Genomic DNA, 15,365 nt, shown 5'->3' on the forward strand with positions numbered 1-15,365 from the left:
GCCTCCCAAAGATATCACCCTCAACCCGAATGACGTCCACAGCAGGCATTATGACTCAAACCTGTAGCTCTGGCACTCAGAAGGCTTAGGCAGGAGGATTGCCAGGAGTTCAATGCCAACCTCCAACTAGAACTAACACAACAGAAGTGGTAACACACATATTTAATCCCAGGTGAGGAGGAGGCAGGTGGATCTCTGTGAGTCCTCTGCCCTCCACACATGTATTGTGGCACACATAATCCACCCCCCCGCCATTAGTAAATACAAAAATCCCTAAAGGACAAGTGGTTGCTGTTCACAGTCAATGTAGATATGGGCCCGAGTGGCTGAACTTAGGAAAGCATTTCCTCCCTTTCAGTCTTAGTTTCTTCAACACTAAAATAGAATAAAATAGAATGAATATATTATTTGCCAGATCCACGGCATAGACCTGTAATGGCAATTTGGTAGGAGGAGGCAGCATAATTGAATATAGAAAGCCTGCCTGGGCTAGAGTGAGTTCAAGGCCAACGCAGGCAGCTTTGGAAAAGGAAAAGAGAGAGCATAGTTCAGTGGTAAAGTGCCGGCCTAGTGTGCATGAGGCCCTGGGTTCTATTCCCCTCATACTGTCAATAAAATAATAGTTTATTATCTACACTCGAGGGCTTCCTTTCTTTGACTCAGTCTCTAGCTTAAGGCAAGGGTTAAGGGAGAGAGAGGTGGGGAGTGACCAGCCCGCTCTCATCACAGTCTGGCTCATACCTGTGGTACACACTCAAGATCCCATGAGGGGCACGCCCAGGCTGACACATCTCCACCCTGTAAAGTTGAGGCCCCAAGCCTGTTCAGAGTCCTCAGGGCATGGTAAGTGTAAGCCCAAGGTCTCGACATGGACACAAGGGTGACCTCTTGACCTCCAAGCCTAGTGCCCATAAAATTAAGCAGATGCTCAGACCTGGAAGGGAGTTGAATCAGATAGGTTAGATGGGCATGGGCAGCTTCCAGTCCCATGGGTGTGAACTCATACACACACCTGTGTACATCTGAACACAGATATCATGCACATACATGGATGTCCACAGGAATGGTACTTTTGTCTGATTGGATGTAAAACTTCAGGGCAAACTCCCAGCATCATAGTCACTATTTTTGTAAAATAGAGACTTGACAAGTATAGGTGTTTTGTCTGCAAGCATGTCTACATTCCTGGTGCCCACCGAGGCCATAAGGGGGCATTGTATACCCTGGAACTGGAGTTACAGATGGTTGTGAGCCACCGTGTGGGTGCTGGGAGTCAAACCTGGGTCCTCTGAAAGAGCAACAGTGCTTTTAAACGACTGAGCCATTTCTCTGGCTCCTTTTTCTTTATATGTTTATTTTGGCAATGCTGGGATTGAAGCTAGGGCATCACGTGTAGGGACAACGGCTCTATCACTAAGCCACAGCCCCCTTTTGATAGTTGCCAAGCTCAAGCCAAAGTCCCAGGTAGCCTGGAATTTGGCCTAGCAGTTTGAACATTGGGTACAGCCAATATTGGGAACAGGATCCGGGTCAATTAGGGTACCAGAGTGTATGCCAAGAGCCCTGTTCTCTAGACTTGGGGAACCAGAACTTTGTGCTCCAACCAAGATAGAGGATCCATGGGGCGACTCCTGTGCCAGACACTGTAGCTTCAGGCTACAGCCACTAAGTCTTTGATTAGAACTCCTATATATCAGATCTGACATCTAACCTGATTGGGAAAATATGTGGACAAGACTCTATCCTTGGAACGTCAATCATTCACTTTTAAGATTTACACAGTCATCAATATTTGCTATTTTAAAAAATATTTAAAGATTTACTTTTATGTGTATGGATATTTTACCTACACGCATATCTGTTTACCACATTTACAATGCCTGAAGAGGCTAGAAGAGGGTGTTGAATTCTCTGAAGATAACAGACACTTGCTAGCTGCCATGCAGGTACTGGGAATCAAACTCTTAACCACCGAGCCACCTCTCCAGCCCGATTTACTTGTTATTTAATTAATACAGGCTGTGGAGATGGCTCAGTGGTGAAGATGGCTCAAAGATCTTTTAAAAATACTTTAAATGAAGTGTATCTTTTTTTTAGTTTTGTTTGTTTGGTTTTTTTTTTTTTTTTAAATATTTATTATTTATTATGTATACAATATTCTGTCTGTGTGTGTGCCTGCAGGCCAGAAGAGGGCACCAGACCTCATTACAGATGGTTGTGAGCCACCATGTGGTTGCTGGGAATTGAACTCAGGACCTTTGGAAGAGCAGGCAATGCTCTTTACCACTGAGCCATCTCTCCAGCCCCCTTGTTTGGTTTTTTTGAGACAGGGTTTTTCTGTGTAGCTCTGGCTGCCCTGGAACTCACTCTGTAGACCAGGCTGGCCTTGGACTCACAGAGACCCACCTGCCTCTGCCTCCCACGTGCTGGGATTAAAGGTGCACACCAGCCAGCCTTTTTTTTTAGTTATCTTCATTTTATGTGCATGGATGGATGTTTTGCTCACATGCACTGCTGTGTACCACATGCATGCCTGCTGCCCACAGAGGGCAGAAAGGTCATCAGATTCCCTGGAACTGGATTTAAGATGGTTGTGAGGTGCTGTGTGGATTCTGGGAGTCAAGCCTGGGTCCCCAGAAGACCATCCAGTGTGCTTAACTGCTGATCCATATCTCCAGCAAAATAAAACAAGACTATTTAATTTGTACAGTGCCTGCACACCAGAAGAGAACACTGGGTCCCATTATAGGTGGCTGTGAGCAACCATGTGGGTGTTGGGAATTGAACTCAGGACCTCTGGAAGAACAGCCGGTGTTCTCAACAATCTCTGCAGCCCGACCAGCCTGATGTTTTCATTTTTAATTGGGTCTCTCTCAGAGTATAGTGACACATGCCTTTAATTCCAGTACTTGAGAGGCAGAGGCAGGAGGATATGTGTGGCCAAGTCAGACTGATCTATATAGTGAGTTCCAGGCCAACCAGAGTTACATGGTAAGACCGTCTCAAAAAACTGAGACACACACACACACACACACACACAGAGAGAGCAAGGGCAGGGAGCCCATTTGTACACACTGACTCACAGTTTTGTCCAGGTTGTTCCTAGGCACTCAGCAGGCAGAAGTACAGGTACAAGCTACACACTCAGCCACTTACCATCTATTGAACAAACAGATGAGATTGTCCATCAAAGCAGTCACTGGCACGTGAGTAGGGCAAAGAGTGGCTTCCTCTGAGAAAGAGCAGAAGAATTGTGAAGACAGGAAAGAATGTTAGAAAGACACGAAGAAGGCAACTCAGGAAGAGGAAGACACTTCAACACAATCACGGAGGTGACAGAGGAGTTTTACCAGCACATGGTGCACTGAGAAGAAGGAAGGAAGAGGGTGCTTGGAGAGAACATGGTCTGGGTTGTGAAGAACAACGAATGTTGTTGGGACTGTGGGACTCTGTGAGAATAGAATAGAAGGTTCTAAGGCAAACAAGTGGGGTGGCAAGAAGGACATGTTAGGGATTAGTTTGTCAGCAAGGTCGTCAACAGAGGGTATGGGATTAGTGGGAAGTGGCTATGCTAGGCAGAGGTTCAGGTTTGCACAAATGAGGGTACATTGGAAACCCTAGTGTAAGGAACACAGTGCCAACCACCTCCTCCCCCCAAGCCTCTGGGTATCATTTTCTGGCTCTGCCCTCTGCCTGGCAGGGCTCAGTCCTCTCTTAGGGCTTCCTGGCCAGGCTGGGCCAGTGTTCTTGAAATCACCAGAGCATGGAGCTCTGAACCAGCTCCTGCTGGTCAAATGGGCAGCTCTCCGAGCCAGATCTGTTCTGCTTAGAGATTCAGATGCTCTAGCCTGGAAATCCCCAGGACGGGAGTTTGAAGTTTCTCTCTAAATATCTCAAAGGCCACTGCACAAGCTGGGGCCTGGAACATTTAGCAGAATCTTGGAGATAAAGAGCCTGGAAAAGTCTCTCTGTGAGCGCTAAGTTTGAATTTGAATATATATATATATATATATATATGTCAGCGGGATTGACAGACTAAGGTCCAGGGTGGTGAATGACTTTTTTGGAATCTCACAGCTGAGACACAGGACTGGAAGCCGTATCTCTCTAGGGAGACTTTAGGATCCAGGAGTTCAGATCCTCTGGTGCAGGTAGAGTGACCCTGTGGGTTCAGCACCTGACTCTGCCACTGAGTACAGCTGAACTACCCTGGGAAGTTAGTTAGATTCTCCTGGTCTGTTTCTTTAACTGGAAAAGGAGGATACTGCCTAACTTTGGGGGTTATTTTGAAGATTAAAAGCAGCAGAATGCTTGGCATATGGTAAGTGTTCAATGTCAGCTGGCGATTTGGCAGAAACAACAGTAGGTGCCCCCTTCTCGCCCCATTTCCTCTCCCCGAGTCTCCTGCCTTTCAACTCCTGGACCTACCAAGTGCTGGAATTACCTGCTCGTGCCTGCATTCTGTGTTTCCATATGTAAACTAGGACCAACAATCACTGTCCTGTCACTGCTCTGTCCTGTTCCGGTAGCAACGTGGACGAAATAAGGTGTGTTTAAGTAAACGGTCTGGGGCTAGCTGTCTCCAGGTCAATGTTTATTCAGCTTAGAGCAATTTCTTTCCAAGGCCTCCTCTGGCCAAATTTCCCGTCAGCCCCACCAGCTCCCCGACACGCGCAGGTGCTCCTTTGTAACTGCGGAAGGGGAAAGGTCCGCTTTAGCCCAGCGAGGGGAAAAAAAAAAGAGATGGGAAAATAGAAAACGTGTAGGGATGACATGAGACAGAAGAGGGAGAGCAGGCAAGGGCAGAGTGGGGAACAGCAGTAAAGGACAAGGAGCGGGGTAAAAGGGACTTACAGACGGAGCGTAGTGGGGGTGGGGGTCCTCCTGTACCCCCAGGTACAGGCAGGCGAACGGATGTGCGGAGCACTGGGGCAAGGGAAAGAGCAAGGCTATGTGCAGAAAGAGCGGCGAGATCGAATCTTTGTGGAAGGATGGGGGGGTCGTCTTCAGTGCGAGGTTTGTGGGTGACTGGGGGCAGGGAATTCGGGCCGTCACCTCCACTCAGCCCGAGGTTCAGGGCGCAGATCCCGGGCTTCAGCCACCCGCTGGCGAACCGCGGAGGGGCGGGGAAAGAACATTCGACGCCTGCGATTGGCCGCCGCTCCACGGCCGCTGACGCGAGCGGGCGGGCTCCTTTGTGACGTCACAATCAGCTGTTGGAGCGTTCGGATTTGTGTCGTGAGCCCCGGCGCAGCGGCCGCAGCAGCTCCGGGCGTCCGACTGAGAGCCCTGCCGTCTCCCGGCCAGTCCCGGGTATGCGGTCCCGGCTGTGAGCACCGGCGCCCCGGGGACGCCCGGCCGCACAACTACCTCAGCGCACTGGTTGCCGGAGCCGCCCCAGGTGAGTCCCGACCGCGGGGCTGGGGGCTCCGTGCACCCCAGGACACGCCCTGCGCCCCCCTCTCCGGTTCTTTGTCTGTCTTCGCCGGCGGCCGCAGGAGCTGCGTTCTCGGCTCTCTATTGGTTGCCCCAAGCCGGTGGGTCGTGACGTCTCTTATTTGCATATGACATTGAGACGTCACCAAGGCCAGCCCCGCCTTCCAGGCTTGCTTGGGTGCTTGTCCTCTGGTGACCCGGTGGGCGCAGTGTCGAGCCAGGCCGAGGGTTGAGAGACGTTGAAAGACTAGCGACACCAGAAGGGACTCGGCGGTTTCCCGGGCTAATCTAGGGACTGGGGTCCTGCCTCTCACCTGCTTTTTCCTTGCGACCTGACGAAGGGTCGGACGGCACAGCTCGATCTAAGTTGAGAGTGTGGTAGGTGGATGAAGGAGGCTTCAGACTCCAGGTCTCAGAGACAGCACCAGATGGCAGTGGATGCCCTCTGTCTTCAGGCTCCTCCCCCCAACATAATAACATCCTTCTAATCCCTGACATGTGTGCAGAGCTTTAGTTGATGTCATTTTCAGCCTGCAAATAGTGAGGGTCTTAAAGCCCACTTCATGGAAGGAGAAACTGATAGCCAGAGAGACATAGCTTACTGGAGATCTCAGCCAATTAGAGTCACACTCAATGAGTGACAGGTTCCTTGGCTGTGGGCAAATGCATAGTACAAGCCCAGTTCAAATAACAAACTATATATCTACCCTATTTTGGGCTCAGCACCACCCCGATTTGATAGGGTGTTTGTCTTCTCTATTCTGGACATTTGTCCAGGAGGTCTCTAAAGACTGGGTCCCTTTCAAGGCCCTGACCTTCTCTGCCTTCTCTGGACTTACAACCCAATAAATTGCTGTAGAGCCCAATAAATTGCTGTCTCCCAGCTGTTTTGACCACAGAAAGGTGAGTCACTAGTTGCTTGCCTCCAGCTGTCTCCGGGGCAGATGTTGTTGAGAAGGACTTGGGAGTTCCCTCTATTGGCCTCTCATCACCTTGTCAGATCCCAAGCTGTCAGCTGGGAGGACCCAGACCTTCCCTAGTGCGGTGACTGTAGAGCTTCTGCCAGCTCCCCAGTCTGCTTCCAGAGGAGCAGAGAGAATGTGTCTTACTTTCCAAGTGAGTAGCTGTGGAGGCTGGATCTGGAGCCTCTTCCCAGGCTGGGGTTTGTTCAAGAATGGCCTGGGCTAGGGGTGACTTAGGGCTCAAGTGCTATTCTGGGCACAGCTGCTGTAGCATTGAGGGAAGGTTCTAACTGGAGCAGAGCCAGGAATCTGAGAACCAGGAAGCCAGCAGGCTAGGAAAGAAAACCCAGGAAGCTCTCCTAGTGATCGAGGGGGAGAGGGGTGGGCAGTCAGGGGTGGGCTGGTTGCTGCCATTTCTCCTGGCTGTCACTGACTCCTGTATGATCTCCACCAGCGAGCTGTTCTGCTCAGCCTCTCTTACCTCACTTAACATGTCAACAGTCGAGGCTCAGTGCAGGGCCAGATACAGTGGGAACCCTGAGAAATGCATGCTGAAGCTTGAGACCAGGGTCTCCACATCTTTCTGTGGACAGACAGGAGGGTGACGGCTGGAGCAAGGCACTTGTTTCATCTCTTGTGCACCCTTGTGTTCTTGAGTATTATCTCTTGAGGCTTTTCTGGTTATATATACTTTGCACTGCCTCACCACCACTAAGCTGTAGCTTTTTGGATAGATTAAGTTATCACTTTGAGATCTTCATTTCTAGAACAGGGGACTTCCTTGTCTCGATCCAGGGAAGAGCCGTCTGAAGGCTTGGGTCTTGGTCCAACCCTTGTATTTATCCTTCCGGGCTCCTTGGATCTAACTACTTCCTTTTCCCATTATCTACCAACGACATTGCTTACTAGGGCCCGCCTACCCAATATTCTCTGTCTTGGCCAGAGATGCTGTCCTTGGACAAGAGTGTGGGGAAAGGAGGTTAGAGTAGGGGAGGGTCTGTAGGCATAGGCTCTTAAACCTCATCTGGAATACCCTTTTGAGGTTTGCCTAGTCCCATGGTGAGATTGTTGCAAGAATTGTGCAGTTTCTTTTCAAACCACACAGGGTCCTATAACTTTTTGGTCCCTGGGGCCAAGATTGCTGCTAAGGAAATCTTGCTGAAATCTAAGATTTTTTTTCCTAGAAAAATACACCTAGACACAGTCATAGTTATCAAGTTAAAAATGTCTAGACAGACATGCAGAAAAGGCAGGAGTGGACTATAGTGATTATGGATGCCACCAGCTGTCTGGATTCAAATACTACCTGTGTCTTTTTACTAGCTGTGAGACTTTGGGCTCACCTTACCTCTCTGAGCTTTGTTTTATTTTTCTCTCTCCTTTTCTGTTCCCTTTGACAGGATCTCATATAGCCAAGGACTGTTTATTTTATTTTTTTAGGTAGGGTCCCATGTGGCTCAGACTGGCCTTAAACTCACTATTTAGCCAAAGCAGAACTTGAGCTCCTGATGCTCTAGCCCCCACCTGCAAGGATGACAGATGTGGCTCATCACGTCTGACTTTAAACTTTTTGATCCTTTTGTCTCTGTCTCCCAAGTACAAAGTTACAGGCTTGTACTTTCATACCTTGCTCCGATTCTATGCTTTGTTGTGAGGACTACGTAAGGTAGAACAGATGAAGTCGCTTAGTATAGTATCTGGTGCATGAATGTTAATTTTATGATGGTGACAGTAAGGGCAGTTTCTTCCCTCGATGGAAATTTCCTATTTACTTTTCAAAGCCCAGCTTGGCTGTTCCATCCTCTAGAGACCTTCCCTGGCAAAGCCTGGTCATATATATCACTTCTTCCATATTCCCAAAGCAACCTGTAGTAATGGCAAGTTTATTAGCTTATTGGATGCTTACTGTGTCCTCAGGCACTGTCCTAAACACGTAGTGTTTAATTCTTATTAGGGGGCTACTGCTCTTGTTCGACAAACAAGGAAACAAAGATACAACTGTTTCCTAAATTCACACTGGAAAGTCTACTGAGAGCAGAAAAGCACACACCAGAGCCTGCCCAATGCTTCTCCATTATCACTGCTCTGGGTGCTGGGGGCTGGAGTAGACTTTAGTCTGTGGTTCTGACGTCTTCCTATGCTTCCCAGGTTTTTGCACTGCCATAGGGCGCCCCCTTGAGGTTGCTTTACCCGCTGACCATGCTCCAGCGCTTCACCAGCCTTTTCTTCAGCACTCCTTCGCCTCCTGAAGACTCCAACTGCCCCGGGGCCTTCGTCTCAGAGGAGGATGACGTGGATGGCTGGCTCATCATTGACCTGCAGGGTGAGGCCTGACTCAGGGGACCAGAACTCGGATTCCTGAGCCTATGAAGGCACCCTAAGGAAAGAAGGCCTTGCAATACGGAGGGGGAAGAGCTGTTTGGAAATTGGAGCCCCCCTAGGCTTAGTGGGTCATGAAATTGAGATAGGGAGCATAGAGGTGAAGTAACACAGACCCTTCTCCTGAAAGCCTTGTCTGTCTCCTGATTTTGCTGGGGCTTACACCTGGGACCCCCTAGGGCAGCAGGGTATGAACCCTGGCCCTCAGGTGCTCTCTGGGCACGGTGGACAGGGCTGCAGGTCTGACTAACGATGCCCTTTCTCTCCCCATCCCGTGTCCGGTCTGTGTGTGTGTGTCCCACTCCCGCTGCTCCCTCTCCTCCGCATGCCCCCCTCACACCCTATAGACAACTACACAGCTCCCCCAAATCCTGGGGCCTCTCCTGCTCCCGCAGGCCGCCCTCCACCCGCACCCTCCTTGATGGACGAGAGCTGGTTTGTTACCCCTCCCGCCTGTTTTACTGCAGAGGGGCCCGGTCTTGGGCCGGCCCGCCTCCAGAGCAACCCCCTGGAGGACCTCCTCATTGAGCATCCCAGCATGTCCGTTTATGTCACCGGCAGCACCATAGTGCTGGAGTCTGGGCCACCTTCCCCTCACCCTGACGCTGCCTTGCCTGATCAGGACCTCAGCGATGGGTGAGTGGGTTGAAGGATGTTGAGACTGCCCCCCTAGCAGGGGTCACTGATGGGAGAGAGGCGTGGCCTTATGGCTTAGGTGGGACTTGGGAGAGTCTTAGCTCCAGGGAATTGGGACCGGCTTGAACTGCTAGGCCAGAGTGCTGAGTGGGGCTTGTTTGGATTAGGGGTTCGGTTTGGCTAAGAAACACCTCTAACTGGGATTGAGGGAAGAGTTGGTACCCTCAGTTAGGGCATCATATACTCTGCCCAGAAGACAGGGTGGGAGATACCAGCCCACTGTCCCCCTCTAACATTTGGACTCTGTCCTTGCAGAGAGTTGGCGCCTGCCCGAAGGGAGCCCAGGGCCCTGCACCACGCAGCTGCTGCTATGCCGGGGCGAGCTGGGCTGCTGGAAAAGGCCGGCCAGGTGCGGAGGCTGCAGAGGGCCCGGCAGCGGGCAGAGCGCCACGCCTTGAATGCTAAAGTGCTACAGCGGCAGAACCGCGCTCGGGAGAGTCGCTCGCGCCGGCCCAAGCACCAGGGCAGCTTCATTTACCAGCCGTGCCAGCGCCAGTTCAACTACTGAGCGCCCCTGCTGCACCTCGAATCCCGCGCAGTCTCCCGGTCCCATCTGCCTCTTCGGCAGCAGCCAGTGTGCTGCTCAAGGGGTGTCCAGGGTCCTCCTGCCTCCATCTGGATACCAGAAGCTCCCTCCTTCCTAAGTGTTTGAGGTGGGATGATGGCCCTCTCTACTCCCTGACTTCTCAGTTTCTCAACTAATTCACCTTCTAGCCTCTTTCATCCCGGGTCACTCTCCCCATCTGTCTCGGATTCTTCACCGTCACACTCCCACTCCTACTCTGCCATGCTTCCTTTTCAGACCCCTGTGCTTGTCTCTCCCTCCTCACTTTTGTCCACCTAGCCCACCCGCATTCTAAGAGCCTGTCCCACCGTGACCTGGCGCATTCTCCACTTTGAGCTCCTCCTTTCCAAGACTTACTCTTTTCCCTTAGGAATTGCTCCCACTCCCGTTCCCTTTTTCCTTCCTGCCAATTCCCTCCCAATCCTGACCAGGTACAACCTGCCAGGCCTGGGCCATTGTTCTTACCCTGTAGGCAGGTGTCAGACACAGGGTTTTGATTTTAGTGTCCCCCCCCCCCCGCCCTGGGGGCTGAGCTCCTTGGAGCTGCTTAGGCCTGGAAAGTTAAAGTATGTGGAGGAGGACAGTGAGTTGTAAGTTAGATAAGGTGAAGGGAGTGGAGGGAAACAGGCGGCCTATTGGGAGGTGCCGACAGGGACAGCTGGGAGGAGAAACGGTAGCGAGCAGGGCATTGTGAGAGCAGGCATTGTGCTTGGTCAGAGGAGCTAAGCCCTGGTGTGAGGCTTGAGCCTGGAGCCTGCCCCCATTTCCTTTTCCTATAATCCTGAAATCTGTCTCCCTTCAGGAGCCCTTCCCTCCCCACCTCCCAGTGAGTCTGGAGTTTGAAGGGCTTGTACCTTGTCACCTTACCTTGACATGCCACCCCAGGAGTAGAAGCTGGGTAAGGCCCCCGACATCCTGGCCATCTTTGTTCATATGCCCAAGGTGCTAGAATTGGCTTAGGAGAGACACAGGCCAGAGGGCTTCCAGGCAGGGAAAAGGGTATATATCCCAAGAATGCAGAGGGATGATGCTGAAGGACAGCAACTTTGGGGTAAAGCCATCCCCAGACTGACAGCTCTGCCTTCATCTTGCCTCTGACCTTATATTTCATACTCTGCTCAATATGGCTGGCTAATAAACACTCCTGGGTAGGAGGCCAGGAGCCTCACTATTCCAGTTCCCAAATTTTTCTTACAGAAGTTCAGGGCCTTCAAGAGGCTTCTTAATGTTCTCCCTCAGGGCTCTTCCTTTCTGGGTGCCCTGTGGTCTCTCTTCCCTTTCTAGTTAACTATCTGGAGTTAAGGAATTCTTGGGTAGCGCACAGGGGTGGGGTAGCCAGCTTCTCCCTTCTTGTGGTGGGGCTCAGACACCAGCAACAGCCTCTTGGGATGCCCCCAAGTTGTTTCCAATTCTTTCTAGCTGTCTTTTTTAAGTGTGTGCTCTTCCTTCCTCAAAACTTAGATTTCCTGTTACACATTAACACAGGTCTTCCCTTTTGCTTCAGCTCCAGGTTTCCGGGCCTCAGACCCAAACCGGGGTTGGAGAAAACTGCATTCCTATGAGGGTAAAAGTAGCTGCCCTCTCTGATGCTTTCTCACCAGGCTCCATGTGGGGATGGGAGAGGGTGTCCCCAGGATGGGGACAGAGGAAGCCCTGCTAGGGTCTCCTAGCCCAAGGATAAGCCAAACTCAAACTATACGCAGATCAAAACCTCACAGCAGCTTATTAGGGCCCTAGTAGTTGATAACTTTGTTCCTGTCCCAAGTCCTTTACAACCTAGTACACTTACTCTTCCTGCTATGAGAAGGTCACTTCCCAGCCAGCTTAGGATCGTTAGCACTTCCAAGAGCTGAGACTCCCTCCAGCCCTTCTTGTCTATTCCTCACTGCCAGATGGGGCCTAGGCTCAGTCCTGGGCAAGTGCCCATGATCCTGCTGCCATGGGAAGTTTGATAGGGCATTTGGCTCAACTTTCAAAAGGCCTCGCCTTTGCCCTGTATTTCTAGACGCTCCTGTAGTTCTAGAATCCTCCAATCTCTCATTTGACTGGTTGCAAGGCTTATTTTTCTTTTGTATTTTCCTATAGATTCTGTAGCATTTGTGTGGCAATATTTTGTGTATAGGTTTCTTAAGAACCAACACTACTCAGTCTCCTGCTCGTCTGCCTCCTGAAGCATCAGACCTTGTCATACTGTATTGACTGTGTATGTGCCTTTCACCTTGAGCATGCTTCAGGATTTTTTTTTTCTTAAACCACAGAACTTGAATACACAAGGGAACCAGAATTCACAAAGTCCTATGCAACCCTAGACAGGAGGAGGTTAGAGAGTCTGTCTTGACTGATGATTTCAGAGACCCTAGAGAAATTTGTACCAGTTTGTATTAATGTCAATACTACCAGCACTTTGCCAAAACTAAGGATGTCAGAGGGACCTGTTTCTAGAGTGAGTCCCGATTACATCAAAGGGCAACTTCCAGCTTTCTCCAATAAGTCTGAGTGGTTCTCTTGAGCTGGTGTCACTTTCTAACCTTTGCCAGTCTAGCCCCAGCAGGGCACTGTGTGTGTGTGAGTGCAGTTTGGTGCTGTTTTGGAGTATGCCTGCTCCCTAGCCTGGAACCCTCTGATCAACTTGCTGTGACCTATAATGTCTTAGGTGCAACAAGGACCCCACCAGAGCTCCTGGGTGGCTTTCAAGATCCATGTAGCTTTGTGTGAGGGACTGAATGCAGACAAACCACAGCCTGCTCTAATACCTTCCTACCCTACCACCTAGTTCCAAATGTGAGGGACTGAATGCAGACAAACCATAGCCTGTTCTAATACCTTCCTACCCTACCACCTAGTTGCAAAAGGAACCAACAAGTTGAATGCATCTCTGTTGGGTGTTTTGTGTTGAGACCGGCTGAAATGAAAAATCTTTGACTGACCATGTTGTGATGTGTCGACAGACTCAAGGACACAACCACCTCGACCTGGTCATGTGGCATGCCTGTGTATGTGTGTAACAGGATTCTGAATGTTAGATTGTAATGCTATTCCTGTATGGGAGAAAAAATAATATAAACAAATAAAAATCTATTTAAAGCACATTATGCTTTCTGCCTGAGTTGAGCTAAAACTCTATATTATAGAAACACTATAATCTCAAGTATAGTCAAGGCAGAGGGTATTATTATTAGGCTGGCTTTGGCTCTGGTTTGTCATACAAGAGAGGAAGAGGGTAAATAAGTTCTCTGGAAAGAGACAATATAGGGTCTGACTCATAAACTGTTTTTAGAAGACCCTCTGAAGACACATATGAAGATATCTGAAATCCAGGAATGAGAGTGGAAATATGACAGACCCGGCCATTCTTTTAGTCCCAAGTGCAAGGACAAGGAGCTCCTACTTAACTTCAGAATCACACTAAGACAGTCTTGCTGGTCAGTCTGAGCACTCCTGAATGGAGCAGTACAGGCTCGAGGTGGCCATCTATGCTGCTGACAGCTTCTTGTCTCTAAAACTCAAACTGGTCTCAAACTTGATGTAGCTGAAGATGACCTTGAACTCGTGATTCTTTTTGGCTTTTTGAGGAAGGGTTTCTCTATATAACAGCCCAGGCTGTCCTGAAACTCATTTTATAGATCAGGCTGGTCTCAAACTCACAGAGATACACTTGCCTCTGGGATTAAAGGCATATGCCACCACCGTCTGGCTAACTTGTGATTCTTATGTCTCTGCTTCCCAAGCATTATGATTACAAGTGTGTGCCACCATACTTGGTGATAATTTGCAAACCAATGAAATTAGACATATATGCGCGCACGTGTGCGCGCGCACGCGCACACACACACGCACGCACACACACACACACACGAGATCTCCAGTATGTTGCTAAACAATTCTGGTTTGTTCAAAGCCAAAAATAAGTTGGGTGAGCAAGTGCATTTTCCTCATCTTGCTGGGTGGGCATTTTAGGTGGGAGGTGTCTGAGTTACAAAGAAGGCTGTGTCTACTCATCTATGACCAAAAAGAAAAGCTTGCTTACCCTTTCCAATAACATACTTGTAAGTTCTATGACAAAGACATTTATTTAACACGTTCAATATTTCACATTGTACAAACCCTTAGATTCTCTTTATTCACTGGTCCATTTCTACAACAAATACATCCAAAACACTATATAATAAAATTATTTACAACATTTCCAAATGACAAGATTGCTTTTTGCCCCACTACTGCTATTCACACACAGTACTTCCACAGCACAATACATCATTAGAAGATCTACAAATGTTCACCCTGTACTCTAGGCTGCTTAAGAAATGTGAAACTAATAACATTTATAATGGCATTAGCTTCTTTCAATACATGGCAACATTTTAGAAGCCTTGAACTTCATTTCGCAACACCAAAAGGGCTGCTCCCCGTTACACTTTATGAGACAGGTTTCAGGGACTAGGAAAAGGATCGAGTTATTAAAATGAATAACTGTACAGAAAGATTTAAAAAGTCACAGCTGAAAATTGCTCTTTGTAAAATTCACACACATTTACAAGTATCAAGTCATCTTCCAGCTTGCTTACTTGGATTTTCTTCGCTTGGATTGCACTGCACCAGTTATATCTGTGGGGAAAAGGAAGGACATGTTCAACGAAGGTAGCAGTGCTGGCTAGGTGTCAACAATGTCTTGATTTGACATAATTGAGCCCTTATTAGGCTCTAAATCAGTTTAAGGGACACATGGTTTGAAAACAGTCACAGGCTTTTTGCCTGCTGTGGTAAGAGAGAGTGTCCCTGTATATCAGGGGCTGCCAACTGGGGAAATGTGAAGATCAACAAGATGGCTCAGTGGGTAAAAGCACTTGCTACCAAACCTGGCAACCCGAGTTCAATCCCTGGACCCCACATGGTGGAAAGAGAACCAACTGCCATGCGTGCCTTTATTATACTAGTTTGCATGTGTATGCTTGGGCATGTGGAGGTCAGAGGACAACTTGGGAGTCGGTTCTTCTGCTGGTTCAAGGATTGCGTGGCAAGCACTGTTACCTGCTTTATATCTACCCCACTTCCACCAACCTGATCCCTTACAAGCTGTACAATCAACTTCACAATCTCCCTCACCAACTCTCATCATTCACTGAAGCTACAGATACAACAACAGTGCTTTTGGTGAGAAGTCAGCCAGTGCCAGAAATCAGTCTTTGGCTCTCTTTCGTAGCCAAGCCATTATTCTGCAGTAAGGAACTCTTCTTGGTATGCTACAGCTAAAGTCTAAGCGCCACAACCTAGATCTTAGTCAAGGTCTACTGTGCCCACATACATGGAGGTGTTGGAGGGCTGGGGTT

General features: G+C 49.2%; 2 protein-coding genes across 8 annotated transcripts in view; one reads left to right on the forward strand and one right to left on the reverse strand.

Annotated features, from left to right (window-relative positions):
* Positions 1-5,207: 5,207 nt before the first annotated feature.
* Tp53inp2 (tumor protein p53 inducible nuclear protein 2) lies at positions 5,208-13,125 on the forward strand. 2 transcript variants are annotated; one of them, XM_075962658.1, is made up of 4 exons: positions 5,208-5,401; positions 8,547-8,721; positions 9,245-9,413; positions 9,729-13,125. In XM_075962658.1, exons 2-4 carry the CDS (start codon positions 8,598-8,600, stop codon positions 9,979-9,981), a joined length of 546 nt encoding a protein of 181 aa, XP_075818773.1. In that variant the 5' UTR covers positions 5,208-5,401; positions 8,547-8,597; the 3' UTR covers positions 9,982-13,125. The 2 variants fall into 2 exon arrangements, with proteins under 2 accessions (XP_075818773.1, XP_075818772.1); XM_075962657.1 differs by having other exon boundaries at positions 5,212-5,401; positions 9,125-9,413.
* A 964-nt stretch (positions 13,126-14,089) lies between these two features.
* The window catches only part of Ncoa6 (nuclear receptor coactivator 6), an 87,278-nt gene continuing 86,002 nt past the window's right edge, over positions 14,090-15,365 (reverse strand). For all 6 annotated transcript variants that reach the window (XM_075962663.1, XM_075962664.1, XM_075962667.1 and 3 more), the window contains one exon: positions 14,090-14,643. In XM_075962663.1, coding sequence (XP_075818778.1) covers positions 14,600-14,643 — 44 coding nt within the window. In that variant the 3' untranslated portion in view covers positions 14,090-14,599. The remainder of the gene's footprint in view (positions 14,644-15,365) is intronic.

Source organism: Microtus pennsylvanicus, chromosome 2, assembly GCF_037038515.1.
Source record: "Microtus pennsylvanicus isolate mMicPen1 chromosome 2, mMicPen1.hap1, whole genome shotgun sequence".
Lineage (NCBI taxonomy): Eukaryota > Metazoa > Chordata > Mammalia > Rodentia > Cricetidae > Microtus > Microtus pennsylvanicus.

Coding starts and splice junctions, on each gene's coding strand:
- Tp53inp2 (XM_075962657.1), top strand. CDS start 8,598: ATGCTCCAGCGCTTCACCAGCCTTTTCTTCAGCACTCCTTCGCCTCCT. Junction 8,722..9,124: donor GCTCATCATTGACCTGCAGG/GTGAGGCCTGAC, acceptor CACACCCTATAG/ACAACTACACAGCTCCCCCA. Junction 9,414..9,728: donor GATCAGGACCTCAGCGATGG/GTGAGTGGGTTG, acceptor CTGTCCTTGCAG/AGAGTTGGCGCCTGCCCGAA.